Raw genomic sequence first — 27473 nt, 5'->3', positions numbered from 1 at the left:
TTACAGAAAACATCACCTTTTATTTCCTTTCTCAGTTTTTGTGCTCAAATCTCTCACTGGGAAAACAGAGAGCAGTTCACTTACAACCCTTACCATGCCAGTCTGCTGACCTGATGGTGTAAAAGGAGATGGGGACAGAATACTGCTAAAGGTGGGAATCTCTTCTCTCTGCTACATCCCTCTTCTGTCTATGTAAAGAACTTCATCTTTTCTTGCAGTGATTGGAAACTCACAATGCAGAAAATTTGGGGCATGGATGTATTCTCGATAACTCCATACCATCAACACATTAATCCACTGGTCAATAGGACCACCTGAATTAGAGACATGAATTAAAGAAATTTGCTCCATAGTGCCACCTACCAGCCAGAGCCTGCAGCAACATTATTACAGTGAACTGTTTATATACAGAAGTTCTGTTGTAAATTTTCACTTACGCAGCTTCACTGTTAAATGCTGACATAAAAGTGCGACCAAAAATCAATGCTAGAAGTTAAACAGGAAGTGTATGCACATACAAGATTGTTAAAGTGATCTGCAGATACATTTCTAGATTTTCTGCTTTAGTAAAGTAACTGGTGCTGTTTATTCCTAGAGTGATCAAGAATGGGATGGTATTTCCTTCATTCTCTGCTGAATGGGGTCAACAAGTACTCAACGTCGCTGGGGAAAGTGTGGCTCTCGGTCATTTTCATTTTCCGTATCCTGGTCTTGGTGGTGGCAGCTGAGACTGTATGGGGAGATGAGCAGAGTGACTTTGTGTGCAACACACAGCAGCCTGGCTGCAGGAATGTTTGCTACGACCGTTTCTTCCCCATCTCCCACATCAGGCTGTGGGTTTTCCAGCTTCTCTTTGTGTCCATTCCATCATTTCTCATTGGTATGCATGTATATCAAAGGAAAAAAGGCAAGAAGAATATAAAAATCTTTAATCAGTCTGCAGATTTGCAGAAAGTAAAAATTGATGCCCCTCTTCTTTGGACTTACTTGGTCAGCATTTTCTTCAAAATGTTATTTGAAGCTGTCTTTATGTACTTATTCTATTGGGTTTATGAAGGTTACAAGATGCTTAGACTTGTCAAATGCAGTGAATATCCCTGTCCTAATATTGTGGATTGTTTTGTTTCTAGGCCAACTGAGAAAACAATCTTTACTGTTTTCATGTTAGTGACTTCAGCTGTATGCATCTTGCTGAATATTGCTGAACTGTGCTATTTGATTGTAAGGTATTGCTTTATGCAATGGAAGCGAAGGTTGATTTCTGTAGCAGAGAGCAATGAAAAAAACAAACAATTAATGGCTGCTATTATTTCCTCAAATAACAGCACAGCAAAGTTCGATAATGATCAAGAGAGCTATTCAGATCTCAATTCCACATGTTAAAAAAGACAATGATTTCTGAATTATTTATGATTATACAACACACATGTATTTCATGGCTCACTAAATCATTGTGTGACTTTGCAATGAAATATTATCAAGCGAAAATGATTAATTTTCTCCTTACGTGTATCCTATTTATTTAGCATTTCAGATTATTCTGTTTATCATTGTTAAATGTTACAGCCATTATAACCTATTCACTTCTAGGTTCCTTGTGAGCCTGTGATCACTGGCTTTTTGTAACCTTCAGTAGATCTCTGGGAATGCGGACTCTATAAAATACGTTCACCAAACAGAAAAGGATTATAAATAAACTGATTCATACATAGAACATTTAAGATAAAGAACCTAAAGCAGATTAGAAGTCTTATCATTATAAGCTATGTTTTGAATAGAAGATGGATGTTAGAACCTTAGAGAATTAGATGAAATGCAATATTTTATATAAAACCAGATAATTGAGCCTAAAATGCCTGATAACTCAGTGTTGGTTGATGTTCATGTAAATGAACAAAAGTTGAGTTATAGAGGAGTGGAGCTTGTCATAAGAAGTCTCAGAGCACATTCAAACAGAAGTCCATAACTTCAATGCACGGCTGTCTCCTGTTTATCATATTTCCTGATGCTGCTTCACTCAAGGCAGTTGGAGGCTGACACCTGTGATTTTCAGAGCTGAAGGTGGGAATCTGGTTGCCCAGGTTCACTTTTAACTAGATACCTGCTGGAAATTTGGGTCTGCATTTCTTTTATATCTCCAGAACTTCAGGGCTTTTATTTTAAATATGCTGTCAATGGTGGGAGTGCTGTACAGTAGCTGTTGTTGGCAGTCCTTCAGTATGAAAGTGCCTTTAACAGCGGAATGTGGAAAGCTCATTAAGTGCAATGTGATTTAGACTGAGCTTCTCCTTGGTATGTTGCCTTAACCCTGTGTCCATCAGTGATGACTGATTGTGGAAAAGTGAACAAGAGAAGAAAGATTAGTCTTTGGTGTAGCAGATTATGAAATGACAAATTCTACTTTCAGTCAAGATTTGTTATTCTACTGAGTTATATAAAGTTGGAATGTAAACACCATGCAGAAAATGCATCATTGCTTGACACATTCTGAGGCCCATTAGTCAAATGCTCACTGTGACCTGGTTACCACAGTTTATATTCAACCTAAGTCATTTTTTGAGGAAATCTAAAGGAATCTTAGAATATTCGTGAATAAGTTTTCAGATTCAGTATTTTTTCTTTTCTTTTGCCTGGGGAGTGGAGTCAGGCTATCTTTGCTCCATTATTCTGCAGCCCATGAAGGGGGTCTGGTTACCTGGATATTGAACCAAGAAACTGAATGACTTTAACTCCTAAGCTTATGTAAGATATATTAACTGGAATATACAACTCATTTGTTCTGTTTGTTAGAAAGTGGCAGTGCAGTGGCCTGTTTGGAATATAATAATCTGCCTAGAGCTATAAACCTGATTATATGTTACAATAAATAGCTTTTGTTTCAATTAAAGTGTGCCTTGGATTATCTCTGAATTTGGAAATAAAGGAGCGAGGGCAATACTGAGCACAGGTATGAGCTGGGATAGACAGAGTTAAATCTCTATCAAACAATTATGAATAGGCTTTATTGTTAAGCAACAAATGGAATATTTTCTATAATCAATGGTTCCCATAAATTGTGTTTATAACACAAAGGTTTCATATTCACCAACTTTTAGGAAATTCTTGAGACGAAGATATATGTCAGCATTTGGCTGATACAACCAATACTCAGGGAGTTAGTCAAAAGTCAGTGCCAGCTATGGCCCAGGAGTTAGTGTCAAATTTGTAGAAATGACCAGAATTAATTCAAGTCGACCCTATTCAGATTTCTTCAATGTTGTTTTTTTCCAATATAGCTGTGACTGTCCTGTTTAAAAAATGTTGATGTGCACCTGCAACATAATTTAATTTCTCTTGACAAATGTCACTCTTCATCATAAAAGGTTTCAGTTTGTTGGAGTGAGTGCAAACTAAGGTGCAATTTTCCTATTTTTGCTAATGATATCGCATGAGATTATGGCTCACCTACATGGTGGTTTATTGAATATGTATCAATGAGGTAAATTTATTGTGTTTTACTTTTTGTGCTGGTTTGATGGGCAAGTGGCTATTTCCTTTGAGGTAATGGATATGCAGTTAATGTTCTAATGGGTATTTATCCTAGTTTCTGGAAGTGTGGTGTGATATATATATGCCTATTCCAGCTGATCCACAGGCAGTATGCATCTAATTCCTGGTGGAGTTCTTGTTGGCCGTGTTAAATTTAAACTTCCAACTGAGAGGATCAGAATTTTAAACCTCTGACTTGAAATTGGTGGAGCAGCCAGCCTATTGAGGTTCCATAGCCTCTGCTAATCAGCAGTCAGGGAGTATAGACAGCCATGGTATCACATTCTCTCGACTGATGTTCTCTTCCCCCACACCTGCCCACCAACACTGCCCCCCCAACCTCTTATGCAAAGAACCTCATCTTTATTTAGTACCAGCTCCAGCTGTGACTAGGAACTCACAATGTGGGGAATTTCAGGCTTCCACATTGTGTCTACAAGTCTCCAGCAACATCTATTCAATAGGACCAATTGCCAAAATGAATTTTGGAATATCCTACGTAGCCCCGTTGCTATACTAGTTTTGATGCTAACTAATTTGGAAAGGCATGAGATTTTGATGATAAACAGTCATGTAAACCATGATTGACGATTAGCATTTAGGCATAGAAGGGTAGATGTTTTTACACATAATTGAGCGTCATCAGTCAGAAAATTGGGTGGAGATCAGTTATGTCAAATCTGCACCCATTTTGCATCCATTTTGTTCACTTTATTTAATTTTATATTATTATTGATAGTTAAATAACAGAATTTACAGCAATTTGGGAAGCAGATATTTTGGGGATACAGTATAGGAGTAAATTGAGACATGACATTGACATATTCAGCATGGTTAGGAAGAACAGGTGACTTTGGATCAATATTCCGCCACTGGGGTTTTCCTTGCCTCTTGTTTGGGGCTATTGTAAACTAATTGATAGAAATTGATTGCTATTATTAGTCAACACCCCATTATCCTTGTATCATGCAACTAACTGGTTGGTAGCAGGCAAACCAGAGAGGCCTTTGTTTTTATTGTCTATCAATTCCTATGTTCCTATCAGATTCCTAGTTGCAGTAAGGTAACTGGTGCTATTTATTTTTAGGGTAATCCAAAATGGATTGGCATTCCCTTCATTCTTTGCTGAATGGGGTCAACAAGTACTCAACGTCGCTGGGGAAAGTGTGGCTCTCGGTCATTTTCATTTTCCGTATCCTGGTCTTGGTGGTGGCAGCTGAGACTGTATGGGGAGATGAGCAGAGTGACTTTGTGTGCAACACACAGCAGCCTGGCTGCAGGAATGTTTGCTACGACCGTTTCTTCCCCATCTCCCACATTAGGCTGTGGGTTTTCCAGCTTCTTTTTGTGTCCATTCCATCATTTCTCATTGGTATGCATATATATCAAAGGAAAAAAAGCAAGAAGAATATAAAAGTCTTTAATCAGTCTGCAGATTTGCAGAAAGCAAAAATCGATGCTCCTCTTCTTCGGACTTACTTGGTCAGCATTTTCTTCAAAATGTTATTTGAAGCTGTCTTTATGTACTTATTCTATTGGGTTTATGAAGGTTACAAGATGCTTAGACTTGTCAAATGCAGTGAATATCCCTGTCCTAATATTGTGGATTGTTTTGTTTCTAGGCCAACTGAGAAAACAATCTTTACTGTTTTCATGTTAGTGACTTCAGCTGTATGCATCTTGCTGAATATTGCTGAACTGTGCTATTTGATTGTGAGATACTGTGTTATTCAGTGTAAGCAGTCTCTCTCCGGTGGAAAACAATAAAAAAAAGAATAGCCGGTGTTCCTTCTTCAAACAACAGTCAATCAAAGTTTGTTGGAGACCCACTGAGATCTGAATATTTAGTGATTTGTGTAAACTCAGGCCTGTATCCTCAGTAAAACAGTTACATGAAATATCCAATTCATCCTTCACATTTAGCTCTGCAATTGTAATCTGGGAATTTGGGAACTATTGATTGCAAAAACCATTTGATTACACTTCCTGTTTTTTCCTCCACTAATTTTCTTCCTTCTTCCCTCTGCTGAATGTGTGAATTCCTTGCTGGGGTACACTTCCACTAATGTCTCCATATACCTCTCATCGAGTGTTCAGCGTTATTCACAGTGGTGGGTGTTTGGCGGCTTTTCAAGTTGGGACCGGGGCATTTAAAAAAAATTCTTTCATGGGATGTGCGCATCACCAGCTATGCCAGCGTTTATTGACCATGCCTAATTGCCCTTGAGAAGGAAGTGGTAAGCTCACCACCACCTTCTCAAGGGCGATTATGGATCAGCAATAAATGCTGGCATAGCCAATGACGCCCACATCCCCTGAATGAATAAAAAAAAGCCGCCTTCTTGAACTGCTGCAGTCCATGTGGGGTAGGTACACCCACAGTGCTGTTAGGAAGGAAGTTCCAGGATTTTGACCCAGCAACACTGAAGGAACGGCGATATAGTTCTAAGTCAGGATGGTGTGTGATTTGGAGGGAAACTTGCAGGTGGTGGTGTTCCCATGCATCTGCTGCCCTTGTCCTTCTAGGTGGTCGAGTTTGCAGGTTTGGAAGGTGCTGTCGAAGGAGCCTTGGTGCGTTGTTGCAGTGCATCTTGTAGATGGTACACACTGCTGCAAATGTCCGTCGGTGGTGGCGGGAGTGAAAGTTGAAGGTGGTAGATGGGGTGCCAATCAAGTCTTTGCCAACAATAAGCTAGAGAAACGTTTGGCTCATCTAGTTTATGATGTCAGGCAAGCAGTTGAAGAATATAACAATAGCCCTAGATTGTTACAGCAGGCGGAGAAGTGGAGTTGGGTGCTGATCATTACCACACATTTCCATTCCATGGCCACACTGGAGGTTGTCACAATGCGGGCATTACATTGCCTTCATAATGTCTCTTCTGCCCTCTGGTATATCCTATGGTTAAACTAGCCCCTAAAGTATTTCGGTAAGAGAGATACTGATACATATATACATACTTATATCATATAGACATCAAAGGGCAAGTTTTCAGAAGCTACTAGTTGCTAGAAGGATTTCAAATGTCTTTGATTGAGACCTTACCCAGTGATCTTTTGTACAGTTTAGGGTTACTTTACCGAGTCTATTATTGATGCTTTGGGAACCAAAATACAAGCACACACAAAGAACAACAGCATTTCTGTCATTTATTTTAATAGGTCACAGGAGACCAGTTCCATTATGGTTAAATTCGCTGGCTTTTTCTTATCATGGTGGTGGTGCCTGCAGTAAGTCTCTGTTAAAAAAATAGGAATTAAATGAGTCAACGCAATGGCAAAAATATCATCACGTGTGCACATAATATTATAGCATCTTCAAATAGAATAAAGCCAATAGGTGACAGTGAAAATGCATTAGATCGGTGTTGGCTTATTATAATGTTTTATAAATTAGGAAAATGCACCATATGATCAGTTTCCTCATTTGGGCCCTCTGCAAACCGGATGCCTTGGCCATCTCTGAGCCTCTGGTATCTAGATTTGCTCAGCTTGTGTAGTAAAGAGAGGGCTTTTAAAATTATCAGGCTGGTTTCAGCTATTTAAGAATTGCCACAAAGCGCAAAACAAATTAGTTTTCCAATAATTTTTTCCCCATTCTGCACAATCCCAAATGTTTTCCCATCAAACCCAACACAGTCAGATGGGTGTCCTAGTTGTATTCGAAAAGGTAGTCACCCACCCTGCGCCTGGGATTTTGGACAGGGTCTTGGATTTCTGTACTGGATTGGCAGATGTCCTGCACCACCCCAGATCCGATTCAATGTCTACGCAGGAATTTCAGGGCCAATGGGTTTTAAACCAACTACCAGATTGGTGTAACGTCAGCCATCCTTATCATCTGTCTGATTGATATTTTGTTTTCTAATGCTCCTGTGAAGTGCCTTGGGATGTTTTATTACATTAAAGACACTACATGAATATAAGTTGTTGTTGTTTGACTGAAATAGTCATTTTATGGATAGGTTTTTCAACCCTGGGCTGCAGTGACATAGCTTGCTCCCTGGCAGCATGCAATGCCAAGGCTTTCCAATACCTCCCTGGCCCAAACTCTGAAAATTTAGATTTTAGTGCAAACTTGTACCTGATTGAGATTACCAAACTCATTTCACAGGGAGGGGGAATTTGAAGAAAATTTTAACAAACTTTTGTTTGTAAATAAAAATTCAATTTTCTGGGACCATTTGCTTATTGAAGCAAGAATCCGGCCAATTGGCTGACAGTCAAATTTAAAAAGAAGACAGTTTTATTTTTAAAAGGACCATCAGGCGCAGGTTTCCTGCCTTGGGCCTGATCTCATCTTCAATGAGAACCAAGCACTTCGATGTGAAACATCTGCTCCTGTTAGCAGGGAGTTTGTATTACATATACATATTAGTTTGTGAGGTTCATAGCACCCAGTGGGAGATAGGGCTGATAGACCCAGACTTATTTGTCCAGTTAGTGAGGCCACACAGTGTTCACATTGACACAAAGACAAAAATGATAGGAAAATGTCAATTATGTTTAAGAACACTCCTCAACCTCTCTGCTGCTGTTGGTAAAGTGTCTTTTATCAATTATAATTTACTCCAAAATCATTTATAGATGGATTTTATATAACTATTGTCTTATGAAGTTAGGCTACAACTCATACTGATGTGCAGCTTATTATTTGCATTTGTCAAAAGCTGCACTGCATGTAGAATACTTGGAGGAACTATATAATATTGTACTTACTTCAATCATTTCAGACCCCTGCACTTCCTGTACATGGACAAAGTTTTGCAACCTGCATATTAGCTTCTCATCTTCCATCTGAACAGTACACTGTGTAAAACAAAATTATTGTAAGTGTGCACAAATGCTTGGTATTTTGCCTTCCAACCTCCCAGAAAGAAGCTGGGGAATTAAATATCTTGTTCACATTGAGACCAGAGAGCTGTAATCTAGGCTCATAGATGGATTTAATGGAGCTGTCCTGGTGATACTGAGGGATAGATCAACTAAATACTTGCACTCAAACCTCTGCTATGTAAAACTGTGTATGTGTGCACATTACACTTTCCAGCTTATGGGCCATAAGGAAACATTTCCAAAATGCATTTTCTACCATGCTCAAGAATTTGAAATAATTTATGAATGTACAGGAGCACTGCTTCATGTCTGACAATATGAAATAGGCAGCACAAGGGATTATAAACAAAAAGGGACTGAAAATACCTTTATCTTTTTGCCATCCATGGAAGTGATCTCAGCCTCTTTTCCAATGGTAAATTGATTCGTGACAGAATGACGTGGATTTTTTGTTGTGACAACAAAGTTGTCTCCAGTTTGTTTGATTTCAATGGTTGGCTTGACATCTTTTCCAACCTTTATTACGTCCTCTGGGAGAGCTGCATCATTGAACAAATAGAACTATTGTTACTGAAATGGATGAAAATCTTTACAGGTGCATTCAAAATACACTTTTAAGGAGGTTGTAGGGGTGGCTGAGCCTTCCAAATCAGCTGAGACCACATATAATCCATTTACCTGCTGGTATCTGACCTCTGTACTCTTACGTCCTTTTCTGCTGGGTACACTTGCCATTGTTTTCTGAGTTAACCATTCCAGGTACATAGATCATTAAAATGTCATGGACAGGTACAAAAAGCAATCAAGAAAACTAATGAAATGCTGGCCTTTATATTTGGAGGTCTAGAATACAAGGAGTTAGAAGCCATGCTACAGCTATACAAAGCTCTGCTAAGACCATATCAAGAGTATTGTGTTCAGTTCTGGGCACTACACCTTAGATCTAAGATCACAAGAAATAGGAGCAGGAGTAGGCCATTCGGCCCCTCGAGCCTGCTCTGCCATTCAATAAGATTGTGGCCTTAACTCCACTTTCCTGCAGGCCCCCCTATAACCCTCAAATTTTTTCGATCAAAAATCTGTCTAACTCAGCCGTGAATATATTCAATGAGCCAGCCTTCACTGCTCTCTGGGTAAGAGAATTCCAAAGATTAATGACCCTCTGAGAGAAGAAATTCCTCCTCATCTCTGTTTTAAATGGGAGATCCCTTATTTTTAAACTGTGCCTCCTAGTTCTAGATTCCCCAACAAGGAGAAACATCCTCTCAGCATCTACCCTGTCAAGCCTCCTCAGAATCTTACATGTTTTGATAAGATCACCTCTCATTCTTCTAAACTTCAATGAATATAGGCCCAACTTGCTCAACCTTTCCTCATAAGACAATCCCTTCACCTCAGGAATCAGCCTAGTGAACCTTCTCTGAACTGCTTCCAAAGCAAGTATATCCCTCCTTAAATAAGGAGACCAAAACTGTACACGGTACTCTAGGTACAGTCTCACCAATGCCCTGTACAGCTGTAGCAAGACTTCCCTACTTTAATACTTCATCCCCCTTTCAATAAAGGCCAACACTCCATCAGCCTTCTTAATTACTTTCTGTCCCTGCAAGCTAACTTTTTGGGATTCTTGTACAAGGAGACCCAGATCCCTCTGTACTGCAGCATTCTGCAGTCTCTCTGCAAATAAATAATATTCTGCTTTTGTCACATTTTCTCCCATTATATTCCATCTGCCAAATTTTGCCCACTCACTTAACCTATCTGTATCTCTTTGCAGGCTCGCTGTGTCCTCCTCGCAACTTGCTTTCCCACCTAACTTTGTATCGTCAGCAAATTGGCTACAATCCACTCGGCCCCTTCATCCAAGTCATTAATAGAGATTGTAATAGTTGAGGCCTCAGCATTGATCCCTGTGGCACCCCTCTAGTTACAGCTTGCCAACCGGAAAAGACTCCATTTATCCCGAATCTCTGGGCTGGAGTTTACAGGCTCCCCAAGGTGGGATTGGAGGCGGGGCGGGTGGCGGGGAACAGAGAATTGTGACAGGTGGCGGGGGGCGGTGAGGTGGAGGGTCCGTCACCTCCCCGTCGTCCAGCAATCTTCCTTGAATGGGATAGGCCAACGATGGCCTTCCCACCCAGAAACCAATTGAGGCCCTTAGGTGGCCTATTAAAGGACAATAAGGGACCTCTTCCTGCTGGGAGGGGTCCTCCGCTGCGTGGGGAGGATGCCTTGTAAAATGAGGTGCCCTTCCTGTGGGCCTTGCTGGGGGTGGAGGGGTCCATCCTCCACAGGCAATTTGTGGCAACAAAGGACCCCCACTGAACAAATTCAGGGCCCCCCCCACCGGGAACCCCTTCTCCCTGGACTGCAAGACCATCCACCAACCCCCCTCGTTGGCACCTTCCAGACTCACCCCGGCAACCCCAGCTCGCCTACCTCTTCTGTGGGTTTCCAGCGCTGGGCCTGGGTCTGAGGCCTCTGCAGTATCGGCAGTGGCCACCACTCCCAGTGGCGCTGTCAATACTGCTGAGCTGCCAGCCCTCTGATTGGCTGGCAGCTCTTAGAGGCAGGGACCCGAGGGACGGGGATCCCGCCTCCCAAAACCTTGACACAAAAAGACTGGAGGATTGCTCCGGGAGTGCCGAGAAAACGCACGGGGCGGGGGTGGGGGAATCCCCCCGCCTTTTTGGCCGGCACCGGGAGCCCCACCGCCAGCACAAAATCCAGCCCCTGTTTCCTGTTAGTTAGGAAGTATTTATTGACCTTGGAGGAAGCACATTTACTCGAATGATACTGAACTCCAAGGCTTAACTGACAAAGAGGGATTACACAACTTATTCCCTGGAATTTAGAAGGTTAATAGTTATCTGATCAAAGTTTTCAAGAAGTTAAGGGGAACTGAGAGAGTAGATAGAAACTATTTCCACTGGTTGAGGAGTCTAGGAGTAGGGGACATGGTCTAAAAGTTATAGCTAGGCCTTCCAGGAGTAAAATTAGGAAACACTTGTACACACAAAGGGTGGTAGAAATTTGGAACTCTCTTCCACAAATGGTAGTTGATGCTGGGTTAATTGTTAATTGTAAAGTCTGCGATTGTTAGATTTCTGTTACCAGGGATATTAAGGGATCTAGGGCAATGGTGGTTATATGGAGTTAGGCTACAGTTCAGCCATGATGTCATTGAATGGCAGAGAGGCTCGAGGGGCTAAATGACCTCTTGCTGTTTCAATGTTCCTAATCTCTGCTTGGGTGCTGTTAAGAGTGCTAAAGTTGACTTCAGCATATTTACCCCTGCTGCATATGCACTGGGGTGGATGAGGACTCCAATTCCCCACACCGACTCATCCCCCCATATTGATTAAATAACCCACCTATTGTCTTTCTTAATTTTAATATATAAAAGTCTATTAGGACAAATTAATGGAGAGGAACCATCAATTTTAAGAACATTGGCTGATAAATGGAGAAAGTTAATGTCTCCCAGGATCAACTACAGTGCTGGATGTTAAGTTGTACAGTAAGAATGAAGGACATGGATTGTAACTCTAAGAAAAATTAAAATCTATGTGTACATTTATGGGTGTATACAGATATGAAAGAACAGTTCCCCAAAAATTACCTATGGTATTACTGAAAAAAAGAGACATGCTATCAAAGCTTTTCATATTGCACTCATCAGGACAGACACAAGAATGCCAAATTACCTACGGATATTTAAACTGTTCAAGTATTCAATACTCATTCTAGCTTGTGAGTTGTGAAAATCCTTTGGAAAAATAAAGCTTCAGTAGGGCCAATTTATATTCTTATAGTGTCAGAAATGAATTGTGCCGGTGCAACCGAGGATCTTGTCAATCATTGAGTTTGTTGGTAATATTGATCGTCAACATACATAAATCTTCTTCTTTGGCCTCCTTGTCTTGGGAGACAATGGGTAACTGCCTGGAGGTGGTCAGTGATTTGTGGAGCAGCGCCTGGAGTGGCTATAAAGGCCAATACTAGAGTGACAGACTCTTCCACAGGTGCTGCAGGTAAAATTGGTTGTCAGGGCTGTTTCGCAGTTGGCTCTCTCCTTGCGCTTCTGTCTTTTTTCCTGCCAACTGCTAAGTCTCTTCGACTCGCCACACTTTAGCCCCGCCTTTATGGCTGCCCGCCAGCTCTGGCGATCGCTGGCACAAATATACAACACACAATACGTACAATACCATGACTGCAGTGTGTACCAACTACAAGATGCACTGCAGCAACTCACCAAGGCTTCTTCAACAGCACCTTCCAAGCCCATGACGCTACCACCTAGAAGAACAAGGGAAGCAGATGCCTGGGAACACGGTACTGTTCAATGGTTTAATTGATCTGTGCTTGATTGTGTTCATCTGTTTACTCATCAATGTTCACTGTGCTTAATTGCTTAAGTCTGTGGGTGAAGCTTAAAAGTTAAGGAACTGAAACTATACAAGAAAGTTCTGGTATAAAGAGACCTGAGTTCTAGTAGAGACAATGTGTAGAAATCTTGTAAGTGCTGAGATATTTTAAAGTACTGTAAATAAACCTGTTGTTGATTTAGAACGAGTGCCATCTCTGCATTACTTTGAGATAAATCAGATATATAAAATATCCAGCAAACCAGTGAATACGTAACAAACACCACCACTTGCAAGTTCCCCTCCAAGTCACACAGCATCCTGATTTGGAAATATGTCATTGTTCCGGCATTATCATTGGGTCAAAGTCCTGGAACTCCCTTGCTAACAGCACTGTAGGTGTACCTTCACCACATGAACTGCAGCGGTTCAAGGAAGCAGCTCACCACCATCTTCTCAAGGAAAATTAGGGATGGGCAATAAATGCTGGCCTTTCCAGCGATGGCCACACCCCTTGAGCAAATAAAAAAAACAGATGCAATGCATATACATGTATATATGCACGTAGTGTCAGTCAGTTTGAACCAAGCACATCTGATGCCATTGCAATTAAGTCTGGCTGGACTGAATAAACTTCCAACTTCTAGCTCAATGACAATGTTTTTGTGCCTTAATGTAAGCCTAGATGTCTTTCCATATTATCATTGGAAAGAGATTATGAACTTCAAATTTAAACTAAAGGAAGCTTGTGCCCCATTTATTCACACTGAGGCAGATTGCAAACTGCTCACCTCTGATGTGCTATAAATATGTGAGCTTAAAATCTTAAGAACGGCTTTAGGCAAGTGCATCAGTGGTTTGGAGACTGAGGTTGACGATCCTCTTTAGTCTTCCCAGCTATCAGCCTTAGTGAATCCGACTAGTTTACTCGAGGATTGTTGCTTGCTGTATGAAGTACATGAGTTGGGAGCTGGCGGCAATAACACAAGTTTCGTGCCAAAAATCAGCTTTTATACCAGCCTTGTTTTCATTCAGTTTCCACTGAGACAGCTGCTACTGTTAACTCTGCTGAATCTGGTTCTCTGGCTGGGGAATTAATGGATAATAAGGAGATGGCACATGAATTGAACAGGTATTTTGCATCGGTTTTCATTATAGACGATACAAGTAACCTCCCAGAATTTGTTGTAAGTCAGGAAATGGAAGGAAGGGAGGAACTCAAAAAAATTACAATCACCAGGGAAGTGTTACTGAACAAAGTGTTGGAGCTGTGGGCTGACAAGTCCCCGGGTCCTGATGGACTTCATCCTCGGGTCTTAAAAGAAGTGGCTGGTGAGATAGTTGATGCGTAGATTTATTTTCCAAAATTCTCAAGATTCAGGGAAGGTTCCGCTAGACTGGAAAATAGCAAATGTAACTCCTTTATTCAAACAGGGAGGGAGACAGAAAGCAGGAAACTACAGGCCAGTTAGCTGAACATCTGTCTTAGGGAAAATGTTAGAAGCTAGTGTTAAAGACGTTCTAGAAGGGCACTTAGAAAAATTCAAGGTAATCAGGCAGAGTCAACATGGTTTTGTTAAAGGGAAATCATGTTTAACCAATTTATTGGAGTTCTTTGAGGGAATTACATGTGCTGTGGATGAAGGGGAATGTATTGTACTTAGATTTCCAGAAGGAATTTGATAAGGTGCCACATCAAAGGTTATTGCAAAAAATAAAAGCTCATGGTGAGGGGATAACATATTGGCATGGATAGAAGATTGGCTAGCTAACAGGAAGCAGAGAATAGGCATAAATGGATCATTTTCTGGTTGGCAAGATGTAACGAGTGGTGTGCCACAGGGATCTGTGCTGAGGCCTCAACTTTTTACAATTTATAATGATGACTTAGATGAACGGACCAAAGGTATGAGAGCTAAATTTGCTGATGACACAAAGATAGGTAGGAAAGTAGGTTGTGAAGAGGACATAAGGAGGCTACAAAGGGATGTAGATAGGTTAAGTAAGTGGGCAAAAATCTGGCAGATGAAGTATCATGTGGGAAAAAAGTGAAGTTGTCCATTTTGGCAGGAAGAATCACAAAGAGGCATATTATCTAAATGGTGAGAGATTGCAGAGCATTGAGATGCAGAGGGATCTGGGTGTCCTAGAGCATGAATCGTAAAAGGTTAATAGGCAGGTACAGCACGCAATTAGGAAAGCTAATAGAATGTTATCGTTTATCGTGAGGGGGATTGAATACAAAAGTAGGGAGGTTATGCTTCAGCTATACAGGGCATTAGTGAGATTACATCTGGAGTACTGTGTACAATACTGGTCTTCTTATTTAAGGAAGGATGTAAATGCGTTGGAGGCAGGATAGAGAAGGTTTACTAGACTGATACCTGGAATGGATGGGCTGTCTTACAAGGAAAAATTGGACAGGCTAGGCTTGTACCCACTGGAATTTGGAAGCGTAAGAGGCGACTTGATTGAAACATATAAGATCCTGAGGGATCTTGACAGGGTGGATGTGGAAAGGATGTTTCCCCTTGTGGGAGAATCTAGAACTAGGGGTCACTGTTTAAAAATAAGGGGTCGCCCATTTAAGATAGAGATGAGGAGAATTTATTTCTCTCAGAAGGTCGTGAATCTTTGGAATTCTCTTCCTCAAAAGGCGGTGGAAGCAGAGTCTTGAATATGTTTAAGGCAGAGGTAGATAGATTCTTGATAAGCAAGGGGGTGAAAGGTTATGGGGGGTAGGTGGAAATGTGGAGTAATCAGTTCAGCCATCAACTTATTGAATGGTGGAGCAGACTCAAGGGGCCGAGTGGCCTACTCCTGCTCCTAATTCATACGTTCGTATGTTCGTACACTGACAATAGACTCATGTGGAAACAGGCAGGTGGCCAGTTAAAATCATCCATTTACCCAGCTTGATGCTGCCAGAAGCTGCCAGTTTCCCATTTTCCCTGGTCCATTCTAACAAGCATGATGGGTTATCAATGATATTATCACTGGGCGGCATTCAGGGGAAGTGGCAGTGAGTTTCCTGTCAGGCTGACCCAGCATTGAGGATGATCGGGGCCAGTAGAAGCCCAAAAATGTACATTTTTAAGTATTTTCTTACTTTCCTTGTGGGGCCAGGAGGATCCCAATAAAAGCTTAGGTGCCTCCGCCAGAATCACATCCCGCCCTCTGGGGGATGTCAGGATGTCCTGACAACCGATCTCTCCACTTACATGCTGTTGGGGTAACATAACTTTCTGTTGTTTCTTGCCTGGAATTGGCGGGAAAGCAGCTTGTGGAATTTCAAGGAGATCCGGCCATTAATATCGGCCTGGTTTCATTCTGCCCCATGTGGCCTATAATACCTGAACCCACTGATTGTTAAAAATCCAGGAAAGAAACTCAGTTTTTTCTGGGTTTATGATTCTGCTGCCAGGATCAGGGAGCTTAGAAAGTAAATGTGGATAGTGAGAATTGCCCCAATGCTTCTGATAACTACTCATGCATACTTTCCAGTAGGGGCCACAAACACATGATGAGGAGCAAGAACTCCAGTCAATTATCCTCTCCCAGTGACTCTGAGGCTTATCATAGAGCAGTAGCTGCCCCACTGTCTATGATTAAATATTAACAGTCAGGGAGACAATTCTCTGAGCTTCTGACATGCCCAACAATTTTCATTCTGGCAACAGTAACTCAAAAGTGGAACTTGCAAGCAATGACACAAATATTCTGAAATCCAGGCCTGGAGTTTCCGCTAGATCCTTTGCAATTTGGCCAAAAGCAATGCAAAAGATTGAGGAATTTCAAGCGCAAACTACATTCAGCTCCAATCAGGTTTCCACAACCTTTCACACTACTTTTAAAAGCACAGCACTAGAAGTTAGCCCAGTCCACAAAATTGACACGCCCCCAGATGGAATTAATTACCATGGTTCCACTAATTGGGCAGGATTTCAAATCATCAATGAGGTTGGGAATGGGGCTGGGCAGTCACTTAAACCCACCCCTCAGGTCGGTGTGCAGCTTTCCCAACGCAAAACCAGCCCACTCAGATTTTGAATGATGCCGATGGGAGCTGGAAGAGGCACCGCCCACTTTGTGTAATTGGCCAATTAAGCAGATCAATGGGCTTGTTGGCAGCTTGTTTAAGGGAAAAATTTGGATTTTGATTTGAAGGGGCAGTTTTGATGCACCGTCCAAAGCACGACAGAGAGGAGGAGGTGGTGGCCTGGTGGGGAGTGATCTTGAATGATGGGACAGAGACAAGGGGCAGCATAGAAGGAGAAGGCTGAGAGATAGCCATCACTGGTAGGCAAACAGCTGTGCTCAATGAGGAGAAATTCCAACATATCTGCACTCATGACAAGGGCTTTTTGAGACAGTTGGGGAGGTTGATGGGAGTGGTGGCATTGGGATGCAGGGGGGGACGTGGGGGTGGGGGGTTTCAGGAAGATTCCACAGTCCAATGCCAATGAAGGAAGGGCATAGAGGAAATGGAATCAAACTTCTCCGAGCTTGGTCTGCCCAGTGATGAGGAGCAGCATCTGCTGGAGCAGAGGCAGACCCCTGGGCAGTAGGGGCAAAGGGGCAAGGAAGGAGGGGCAGGAAGGCTCCAGAGTCTGCACCTAACATAATCTTCACAAGCACATTCCATTACTCTGCTAACTTTCACTGCCCATTCTCCTGCATTTCACCAACATGAAATGGAAATGCACAAGTCAGCCTTCAATTTACAAATTTCCCAGCAATGTATTGCTTAACAGTTAACTATTATTTACATCATAAACACCCAAGTGACCCACAGAGTGACACTACTGACATGGTGGCCTCCGATGATGGCCACTCCTATGATGTTCTCCCCCTATGGTTGAAGATGAGGTAGAGGTAGTCTGTTCACTTGTGCCTGTCTGGGACTGAGATGCCCATGGTGGATGTCTTCATCATGGAGGTGTGGTGGGGGACACCTTCAAAGGCTGCTGCAGCGACATCACTGCAGGGGCAGCCTCTGTCACAGGGTGTGACTCTATAGATGCTTCATCTGTCAGAGCGGCCATGGGGGAAGAGGATGATGACGGAGCCCCATGAGGGGTGCCCCCTCATCACAATCTGTTGTCTTCTCAACACTTCCATGGCACCATTGATCACTGGAGGTGACCACCAGCTGGGGGTGCAGCTGGCATCCACTCCATGCTTCTCTGTGCCATTAGTGCCACTGACTGGTCAATGCTTCTGTCTGCAGCATGCATCCTGTGCATGTCAGTACACTGTTCCTGCATCCATTCTGCCTTATGCTGCATATGGCTCTCCAAGAGGTTGGTCTCTCATTCAAGGGAGGAGCTCATGTGCTCAAAGCACTGAGACATTGTGAAGCACATGAGATGAATGGACTCCTCCATTCTCAGCCCATAGCTCCGCAGAGTCTCAGACATGTGGGCACATCACGCAGTGGTTCTCCAGGTAGAGCCGGCCCCTTTGTGAATCCTGAGGCAATACGGAGCAGGGCTCCGCCTGTTTTCGATTGTCCATGGGGGACTGTCAATAGCTGACTCTGCCTCTCCCCAATCCTCCTGCTCTGAAGTGACATCTGCTTCATCCTGTGCCAACTTCTCTAATAACACTTGAGGACCCACCGAGGTGTTAGTGTCTGCGCTGGTGGAAAGTGCAATGGTAAGATGTGATGGTGCAGACTCCGAGGTCTCTTCCTCCTCTGACTCCACAGGAACTTGTTTTCTGGGCGTAAACTCCTGCTGCTCTGAAGCTGGCCCTGTGAGAGACATTGGAGAAGATGGTAATGAGAGATCAGGACAGTTAACAGATGCTTCTGTTGCTTAAAGTAATGAGATTTCAGCTTATGCATTGACACCTAGTGGCACCGGGAGCATTGCCATGCATCTCCTGAACATGGAGATGTTGAGATCTTTTCACTCAGTCTGCGGCAGACTCCTGCTTCTCCCTCCCTAGTGTCCCTGTGGCTAGACACTCTGGCCGCATCAAGGGCCTGCTCCTTGAATTGTGCCAGTACCGCGAGGGGAGACACCCCACTGTCCAGGCATGCCCTCTCGTTCTCCCGAGTGTTCAACTCCCTTTTGGCCTGCAAAATGAAGAATGATGCTGTTTGGACAATCCCGCCCTCCATCCATCTCCAATTGCAGCTTCTCATTCGCAGGCGATATTACCATCTGCACTCCAGCCTCCTGACCAGCGGCACTAGGGTTCTGACCTATATCTATGGATCAGCCAGGCATCTGAGCACACTCCTCTCACATGGTGAGGAGAACTCTATTCACCCTCAGAATCCCCCTCTCTTTTGCACTCTGGTGACTGCTGACCAGGAGGCATACCATCTGGGACTCTCTTGGCACTTACCTTGCCAGATGTAAGCAGGTCATTGAAGTGTTTCTGGCACTGCACCCAGTTCTTCCTCACCACTCCTCTGCTGCTTCCATGTCCAGCCTTACCCTCTTGGTGAGTCTTGCCAGCCTTCTGTTGCTGCTGGCAGGGAAGAGAATGCTTCTGTGCACAGTCACCGCCTCCAGCAGCATCTCCAGTGAGTCAACAGCAAAATGGGATCATGTTGAGGGGTGGGGGAGTGGTCTGCCCATCCTGGGAGCCCACCCTGCCCACTGCCTTCTGCTCAGATTGTGTTTCCATTTTTTGGACGAACGGCAGCCTCAGCAATGCCTGTGGCCCACCCCTTTAAATCGGGCCCGTTGCAGCCTTAGTCCCCCCTCCTTCCCATGTCCATCTTTGCTAATTGGGCAGTGAATGGGATTCCAGGTTAATTAAGCTCCTGCTGATTAAAAATTGCGCCACATGCGCAGAGCCAGGACCCAGAAGGAAATGAATAGGCACCTTTAAATATTAAAAGCTTTTATTTGTTTAACTAACTAAGAAACTGACTACTGTACACCAATGTGACTGGTAAAAAATTCTGTATAGTTTTTTAAAGTCATTTTCAGAGTTTAAAATTGGGTTACTTCGAGGCGGTGGATTGGAAACTATTATTAAAAATGCTTATTCTTGCTGATAAACCCATTTTCAGCTACGTTAATAAAACTGCACCTGGTTACCACTCTTAAATACATCAAGGAATATTTTTAAAGGCATTTTAAAAAAAAATTACTTTCTAATAGTTTGCCCAATTACGTTGATTTTATGTTTGGCAATATGCAAAAAAAAACACTTCAGGAAACTAGCACAATTTTGAACGCAACTTGGGACCAGATCACCAATTGTGGCCCTGTTGTTTCGTCATTACTCACAGTTGTTACTCTAACTTACAGAGAGCTCGCATAAAATCTTCAATGTTTTCTTGAGAGTAGACCCGCCATGTTCCAGAGAATGCCATTTTTCCAGCTGCAACTTTCGACTTGGCTGCAGGCGATGAGGGAAAAGGTTTATTAAAGTAGTGTCTGGCTTTTTTTGACCAGTATTTATATTAGAGAGTACATATTGGTAGATTCAGATTTGTTAATAATTTGGCTGCATAACTGGTCTAATCATTAACTGAAAAGTAATAACTCAGAGGTGAGCCTGTCGTGAGCAAACAAAAAAATTGTTCTCGATGTAGGTAACCTAACGTTCATTATTATACATTCAATGCCATTTAAATTGCTCACTTTTCTTTCAAGGTCAAAGTTCTTTTTCTAGGAGTATAAGATTCGAATTAGATAATATCCTGCATTCCACATAGTGTAATTTCTTTTGTTTTAAACTGAAATATCAGTTTTTCAAAGACTTTCAAAAAATCTATATATAACCTTCTAACAAAAAGCATTGGTATGCTCCTCGTGGTGTGCTCCTCGTGCTCTATGTGGGAAGCTGGGAACAATTCCAGTGCCCGGGACCAGTATGTGCGCAGGAAGCGTCTCCAACTGCAGCTCCTGGAAGCCCAGGTTTCGGAGCTGCAGCGGCAGCTGGGGACACTGTGGAGCATCCGCGAGGCGGTAAGTATCATGGATAGCACGTATAGAGGTGGTCACACCGCAGGCTCAGACCCCACAGGCAGGAAGGGAATGAGTGACCACCAAGCAGAGCAAGAGGACTAGGCAGGCAGTGCAGGAATCTCCTGTGGCTATTCCCCTGCAAAACAGATATACTGCTTTGGATACTGTTGGGGGGGAACGGCCTCTCAGGGGAAAGCAGCAACAGCCCAATTCGTTGCACCACGGTTGGCTTTGCTGCACAGGGGAGGAGTAAAAAGTGTAGGAATGCAATAGTTATAGGGGATTCAATTGTAAGGGGAAAAGATAGGCATTTCTTTGGCCGCAAAAGAGACTCCAGGATGGTATAAACACAAGAAATGCTGGAAATACTCAGCAGGTCTGGCAGTATCTGTCCAGAGAGAAGCAGAGTTAATGTTTCAGGTCAGTGACCCTTTTTTAGAACTTGGGGTACTAAAGAAGGGTCACTGACCTGAAACGTTAACTCTGCTTCCCTCTCCACAGATGCTGCCAGACCTGCTGAGTATTTCCAGCATTTCTTGTTTTTATTTCAGATTTCCAGCATCTGCAGTATTTTGCTTTTACTCCAGGATGGTGTGTTTTGCCTCCCTGGTGCTAGGGTCAAGAATGTCTCAGAGCGGTTACAGGACATTCTGAAGGGGGAGGGTGAACAGCCAATGTTCATGGTACACATTGGTACAAACGACATAGGTAAAAAAAAGGATGAGGTCCTAAAAGCAGAATATAGGGAGTTAGGAAGTAAGTTGAAAAGTAGGACCTCAAAGGTAGTGATCTCAGGATAACACGCGGAGCATTCGCAATAAAGTGGATGAATTAATCGCGCAAATAGATGTAAACGGGTATGATATAGTTGGGATTACGGAGACCTGGCTGCAAGGTGACCAGGGATGGGAAATGAACATCCAGGGGTATTCAGTATTTAGGAAGGACAGAAAAAAAGCAAAAGGCAGTGGAGTTGCATTGCTGGTTAAAGAGGAAATTAACGCAATAGTGAGGAAAGATATTAGCTCTGACGATGTGGAATCTGTATGGGTAGAGCTGAGAAACACTAAGGGGCAAAAAATGTTAGTGGGGGTTGTATATAGACCCCCCCCAAACTGTAGTGGTGATGTTGGGAACGGCATTAAACAGGAAATTAGAGATGCATGCGATAAAGGAACATCTGCAATAATGGGTGAATTTAATCTGCATATAGATTGGGCAAATCAAATTAGTCACAATACCAGAGAGGAGGAATACATGGAGTGTATACAGGATGGTTTTCTAGACCAATACGTTGAGGAACCAACCAGAGAACAGGCCATCCTAGACTGGGTATTGTGTAATGAGAGAGGAATAATTGACAATCTAGTGGTGCAAGACCCCTTGGGGATGAGCGACCATAATATGATAGAATTCTTCATCAAGATAGAGAGTGACGTAGCTGATTCTGAGACTAGGGTCCTGATTCTTAGTAAAGGAAACTACGAATGTATAAGGCGCGAGTTGGCTATGATAGATTGGGAAACGTTACTTTAAAGGATGATGGTGGAAAAGCAATGGCAAACATTCAAAGAGCGCATTGATGAACTGCAGCAATTGTTTATTCCTGTCTGGCACAAAAGTAAAACAGGGAAGCTAGCCAAACCATGGCTTACAAGGGAAATTAGAGATAGCATTCGATCCAAGGAAGAGGCATATAAATTCGCCAGAAAAAACAACAGACCTGAGAATTGGGAGCAATTTAGAATTCAGCAAAGGGGGACCAAGGGATTGATTAAGAAGGGGAAAATAGAGTACGAGAGCAAGCTTGCGGGGAACATAAAAACTGACCGTAAAAGTTTCTATAGGTATGTGAAGAGAAAAAGATTGGTGAAGACAAATGTAGGTCCCTTACAGTCAGAAACAGGGGAATTTATTATGGGGAACAAAGAAATGACTGACCAACTAAATGTATACTTTGGTTCTGTCTTCACAAAGGAGGATACAAATATCATACCAGAAATGTTGGGGAACACAGGGTTTAGTGAGAGAGAGGAACTGAAGGAAATCAGAATGAGTAGAGAAATGGTGTTGGGGAAATTGATGGGATTGAAGGCCGATAAATTCCCAGGGCCTGATGGTCTGCATCCCAGAGTACTTAAGGAAGTGGCCTTAGAAATAGTGGATGCATTGGTGGTCATCTTCCAAGATTCTATAGACCCTGGAACAGTTCCTACAGATTGGAAGGTAGCTAATGTAACCCCACTATTTAAAAATGGAGGTAGAGAGAAAGCAGGGAATTATAGACTAGTCAATCTGACATCGGTAGTGGGGAAAATTCTAGAGTCCATTATCAAAGATTTTATAGCAGAGCACTTGGAGAGCAGTGGTAGAATCGGACAGAGTCAGCATGGATTTACGAAAGCGAAATCATGCTTGACAAATTTACTAGAATTCTTCGAGGATGTAACTAGTAGAGTTGATGAGGGAGAGTCAGTGGATGTGGTTTATTTGGACTTCAGAAGGCTTTCGACAAAGGCCCACATAAGAGATTAGCATGTAAAATTAAAGCGCATGGGATTGGGGGTAGTGTATTGCGATGGATAGAAAATTGGTTGGCAGACAGGAAACAAACAGTAGGGATAAATGGGTCTTTTTTCAAATGGCAGGCAGTGACGAGTGGGGTACCGCAGGGATCGGTGCTAGGACCCCAGCTATTCACCAGATATATTAATGATTTAGATGAGGGAACTAAATGTAATATCTCCAAATTTGCAGATGACTCAAAACTGGGTGGGAGGATGAGTTGTGAGGAGGTTGCAGAGAGGCTTCAGGGTGATTTGGACAAGTTGAGTGAGTGGGCAAATGCATGGCAGATGCAGTATAATGTGGATAAATGTGAGGTTATCCACTTTGGTAGCAAAAACAGGAAGGCAGATTATTACCTGAACGGCTATAAACTGAGAGAGGGGAATATGCAGCGAGACCTGGGTGTTCTCGTACACCAGTCGCTGAAGGTAAGCATGCAGGTCCAACAGGCAGTAAAAAAGGCAAATGGTATGTTGGCCTTCATAGCAAGAGGATTCGAGTACAGGAGCAGGGATGTCTTGCTGCAATTATACAGGGCCTTGGTGAGGCCACACCTGGAATATTGTGTGCAGTTTTGGTCTCCTTATCTGAGGAAGGATGTTCTTGCTATAGAGGGAGTGCAGCAAAGGTTTACCAGACTGATTCCTGGGATGGCGGGACTAACGTATGAGGAGAGACTGAGTCGGTTAGGATTATATTCACTGGAGTTCAGAAGAGTGAGGGGGGATCTCATAGAAACCTATAAAATTCTAACAGGACTTGACAGGGTAGATGCAGGAAGGATGTTCCTGATGGTGGGGGAGTCCAGTACTAGGGGTCATGGCCTAAGGATATGGGGTAAACCATTCAGGACTGAGATGAGGAGAAATTTCTTCACCCAGAGAGTGGTGAACCTGTGGAATTCGCTACCACAGAAAGCAGTTGAGGCCAAAACATTGTATGTTTTCAAGAAGGAGTTAGATGTAGCTCTTGGGTTTAAAGGGATCAAAGGATATGGGGCAGGAACAGGTTACTGAGTTGGATGATCAGCCGTGATCATAATGAATGGCGGAGCAGGCTCGAAGGGCTGAATGGCCTACTCCTGCTCCTATTTTCTATGTTTCTATCTATGAATTGCCTTTTGGGACTGGAGAAATGTACTTTAAGTTGAAATTGCACTATGTGTTATTAGCATTTGATAGTTGCTAAAGTGAACAAGCAAATGAGGTTAAGGGATATGTCAATAGAGATGCAGTGGCAGACATTTAAGGGGATATTTCAAAATACACAGAATAGATACATTTCATCAAGAAAGAAAAATTCCAAGGGTGGGACCCACCATCCGTGGTTAACTAAAACAGTTAAAGATAGTATCAAACTTTAAAAAAAGCCTATAATTGAGCAAAGATGGGAGGCAGGTCAGAAGATTGGACAGAATATAAAAAAGAGCAAAGAATGACTAAAAGATTGATAAGGAAGGTAAATTAGAGTACGAGAGAAAGCTAACTAGAAATATAAAGACAGATAGTAAGAGTTTTTATAGATATTTAAGAAGGAAAAGTGTTAACAAAGTGAGCTCTGGTCCTGCAGAAAGTGATTCTGGGGAATTAATGAATTAATGATAGATAATAAGGAGATGGCAGATGAATTGAACAGATATCTTGCATTGGTCTTCACTATTAACGGGTTGCATCTGAACTGGAAGGGGACCAATATCCTTGCGGGGATGTTTGCTAGTAATACTCAGGAGGGTTTAAACTAGTCTTGCAGGGGGGTGGGACCCAAAGTAGTAGTCTCTCCGATGAGATAGTTGAGGCAAATGTAGAGGTTAAAGCAAGCAAGTCCAGGGCCAGGACAGGGAGCGTGGAAGGTCTGGTAGGCTAAACTGCATTTACTTTAATGCAAGAAGCCTTACAGGTAAGGCAGATGAACTCAGAGCATGGATTGGTACATGGGATTGTGATATTATAGCTATTACGGAAACGTGGTTGAGGGATGGGCAGGACTGGCAGCTCAATGTTCCGGGGTACCAATGCTTCCGGCGTGACAGAGGTGGAGGTAAAAGAGGAGGGGGAGTTGCACTATTGATTAGGGAGGACATCACAGCAGTACTTAGAGAGGATATCCAGGGGGAAACGCCCAGCAAGGCCATGTGGGTAGAGCTTAGAAATAAGAAAGGGGTGATCCCTTTGATGGGATTATACTATAGGCCCCCCAATAGTCAGAGGGAATTGGAGGAGCATATATGTAGGGAAATCACAGATAGGTGCAGAAATTATAGGATTGGAATAGTAGGTGATTTCAACTTCCCTAATATTGACTGGGACTGCCTTAGTGCTAAGGATCAGATGGGAAAGAATTTGTTAAGTGTGTCCAGGATAGTTTTCTGAAGCAGTATGTGAATGGCCCTACTGGAGAAGGGGCTACGCTCGACCTCCTGTTAGGAAATGAGGATGGGCAGGTGGTTGATGTGTCAGTGAGGAAGCACTTTGGGACCAGTGACCATAACGCTATTAGCTTCAAGATAGTTATGGAAAAGGATAGGACTGGTCCTCAGGTTGAAGTCCTAAATTGGGGGAAGGCCAATTTCGATGGCATCAGACAGGAATTCTCAAAAGTTGAATGGGAGAGGCTGTTTACAGGTAAAGGGACGTCTGGCAAGTGGGAGGCTTTTAAAAGTGAGATAGGAAGAGTTCAGGACCAGCATGTTCCTGTTAGATGGAAGGGCAAGGCTGGCAAGTTTAGGGAACCTTGGTTGACAAGGAATATTGAGGGTCTGGTCAGGACAAAGAAGGAGGCATATGTCAGGTATAGACAGCTGTGATCAAGCGAGTCCCTCGAGGAGTATAGGGGATGTAGGAGTACACTTAAGAAGGAAATTAGGAGGGTGAAAAGGGGCCATGAGATTTCCCTGGCAGATAAGATAAAGGAGAATCGTAAAAGATTCTATGTATATTAAGAGTAAAAGGGTAGCTAGGGAGAGAGTAGGTCTCCTTAAGGGTCAGTGTGATAATCTATGTGTGGCGCCACAGGAAATGGACAAGGTCTTAAATGAATACTTCTTGTCTGTATTTACCGTGGAGAAGGTCACGGAAGTTAATGAGTTCAAGGGAGGGAACAGCGATATCCTGGAGCATATCAACATTACAAAGGAGGAGGTGTTGGAGGTTTTGAAGCGCATTATGGTGGATAAATCCCCAGGGCCTGACCAGGTGCATCCTAGGATGCTATGGGAAGCAAGGGAGGAGATTGCTGGGGCCCTGGCAGAGATTTTTGTATCATCGTTAGCCAGGGATGAAGTACTGGAAGACTGGAGGATAGCTAATGTTGTGCCTTTATTTAAGAAGGGCAGCAGGGATAAGCCAGGGAACTACAGGCCGGTGAGCCTTACATCAGTGGTGGGAAAGTTATTGGAATGGATTCTGAGAGACAGGATTTATATGCATTTGGAAAGGCAAGGTCTGATTAGGGATAGTCAGCATGGCTTTGTGCGTGGGAAATCATGTCTCACGAATTTGATTGAGTTTTTTGAGGAGGTGACCAAGAGGATTGACGAGGTCAGGGCGATGGACGTTGTCTACATGGACTTCAGCAAGGCCTTTGACAAGGTCCCGCATGGTAGGCTGGTCCAGAAGGTTCGAACACATGGGATCCAGGGTGAGCTAGCAAATTGGATACAAAATTGCCTTGGTGATAGGAGGCAGAGGGTGTTAGTGGAGGGTTGTTTTTCAGATTGGAGGCCGGTGACCAGTGGTGTGCCGCAGGGATCGGTGCTGGGCCCTCTGTTTGTCATATATATTAATGACTTGGATGTGAATGTAAGGGACATGATTAGTAAGTTTGCAGATGATACCAAAATTGGTGGTATAGTGGACAGTGAAGAAGGTTGTCTAAGGTTACAACAGGATATAGATAAACTGGGAAAGTGGGCAAGGGATTGGCAAATGGAATTTAACGCAGACAAGTGCGAAGTGATGCATTTTGGGAAGTTAAACCAGGGCAGGGCATATACAGTGAATGGCAGGGCCCTGGGGAGTGTTGTTGAACAGAGAGACCTTGGGGTGCAAGTACATAGTTCCCTGAAAGTGGCAACACAGGTAGACAGGGTGATGAAGAAGGCGTATGGCATGTTGGCCTTTATTGACCGAGGCATTGAGTACAAGAGTTGGGACGTCATGTTACAGTTGTACATGACGTTGGTTAGGCCGCATTTGGTGTACTGTGTGCAGTTCTGGTCACCGCACTACAGGAAATATGT

General features: G+C 43.1%; 3 protein-coding genes across 3 annotated transcripts; 2 read left to right on the top strand and 1 right to left on the bottom strand.

Annotated features, from left to right (window-relative positions):
* The first annotated feature begins 606 nt into the window (after window positions 1-606).
* LOC137347053 (gap junction beta-2 protein-like) lies at window positions 607-1383 on the top strand. The gene has a single exon (XM_068011060.1). It carries the CDS (start codon window positions 607-609, stop codon window positions 1381-1383), a length of 777 nt encoding a protein of 258 aa, XP_067867161.1.
* A 3189-nt stretch (window positions 1384-4572) lies between these two features.
* LOC137347052 (gap junction beta-2 protein-like) lies at window positions 4573-5295 on the top strand. The gene has a single exon (XM_068011059.1). It carries the CDS (start codon window positions 4627-4629, stop codon window positions 5293-5295), a length of 669 nt encoding a protein of 222 aa, XP_067867160.1. The 5' UTR covers window positions 4573-4626.
* Window positions 5296-6664: 1369 nt separating this feature from the next.
* Window positions 6665-20137, bottom strand: fabp10a (fatty acid binding protein 10a, liver basic). The gene is made up of 4 exons (XM_068011746.1): window positions 20004-20137; window positions 8731-8903; window positions 8248-8337; window positions 6665-6767 (listed from the first exon to the last, which is right to left on the bottom strand). The coding sequence occupies exons 1-4, from the start codon at window positions 20068-20070 to the stop codon at window positions 6717-6719; spliced, it is 381 nt and encodes a 126-aa protein (XP_067867847.1). The 5' UTR covers window positions 20071-20137; the 3' UTR covers window positions 6665-6716.
* Between the last annotated feature and the right edge of the window lie 7336 nt (window positions 20138-27473).

Source organism: Heterodontus francisci, chromosome 31, assembly GCF_036365525.1.
Source record: "Heterodontus francisci isolate sHetFra1 chromosome 31, sHetFra1.hap1, whole genome shotgun sequence".
Taxonomy (NCBI): Eukaryota; Metazoa; Chordata; class Chondrichthyes; order Heterodontiformes; family Heterodontidae; genus Heterodontus; species Heterodontus francisci.
The sequence above is the reverse complement of the archived record's forward strand: the minus strand, read 5'-3'. Positions and strand labels throughout refer to the sequence as shown.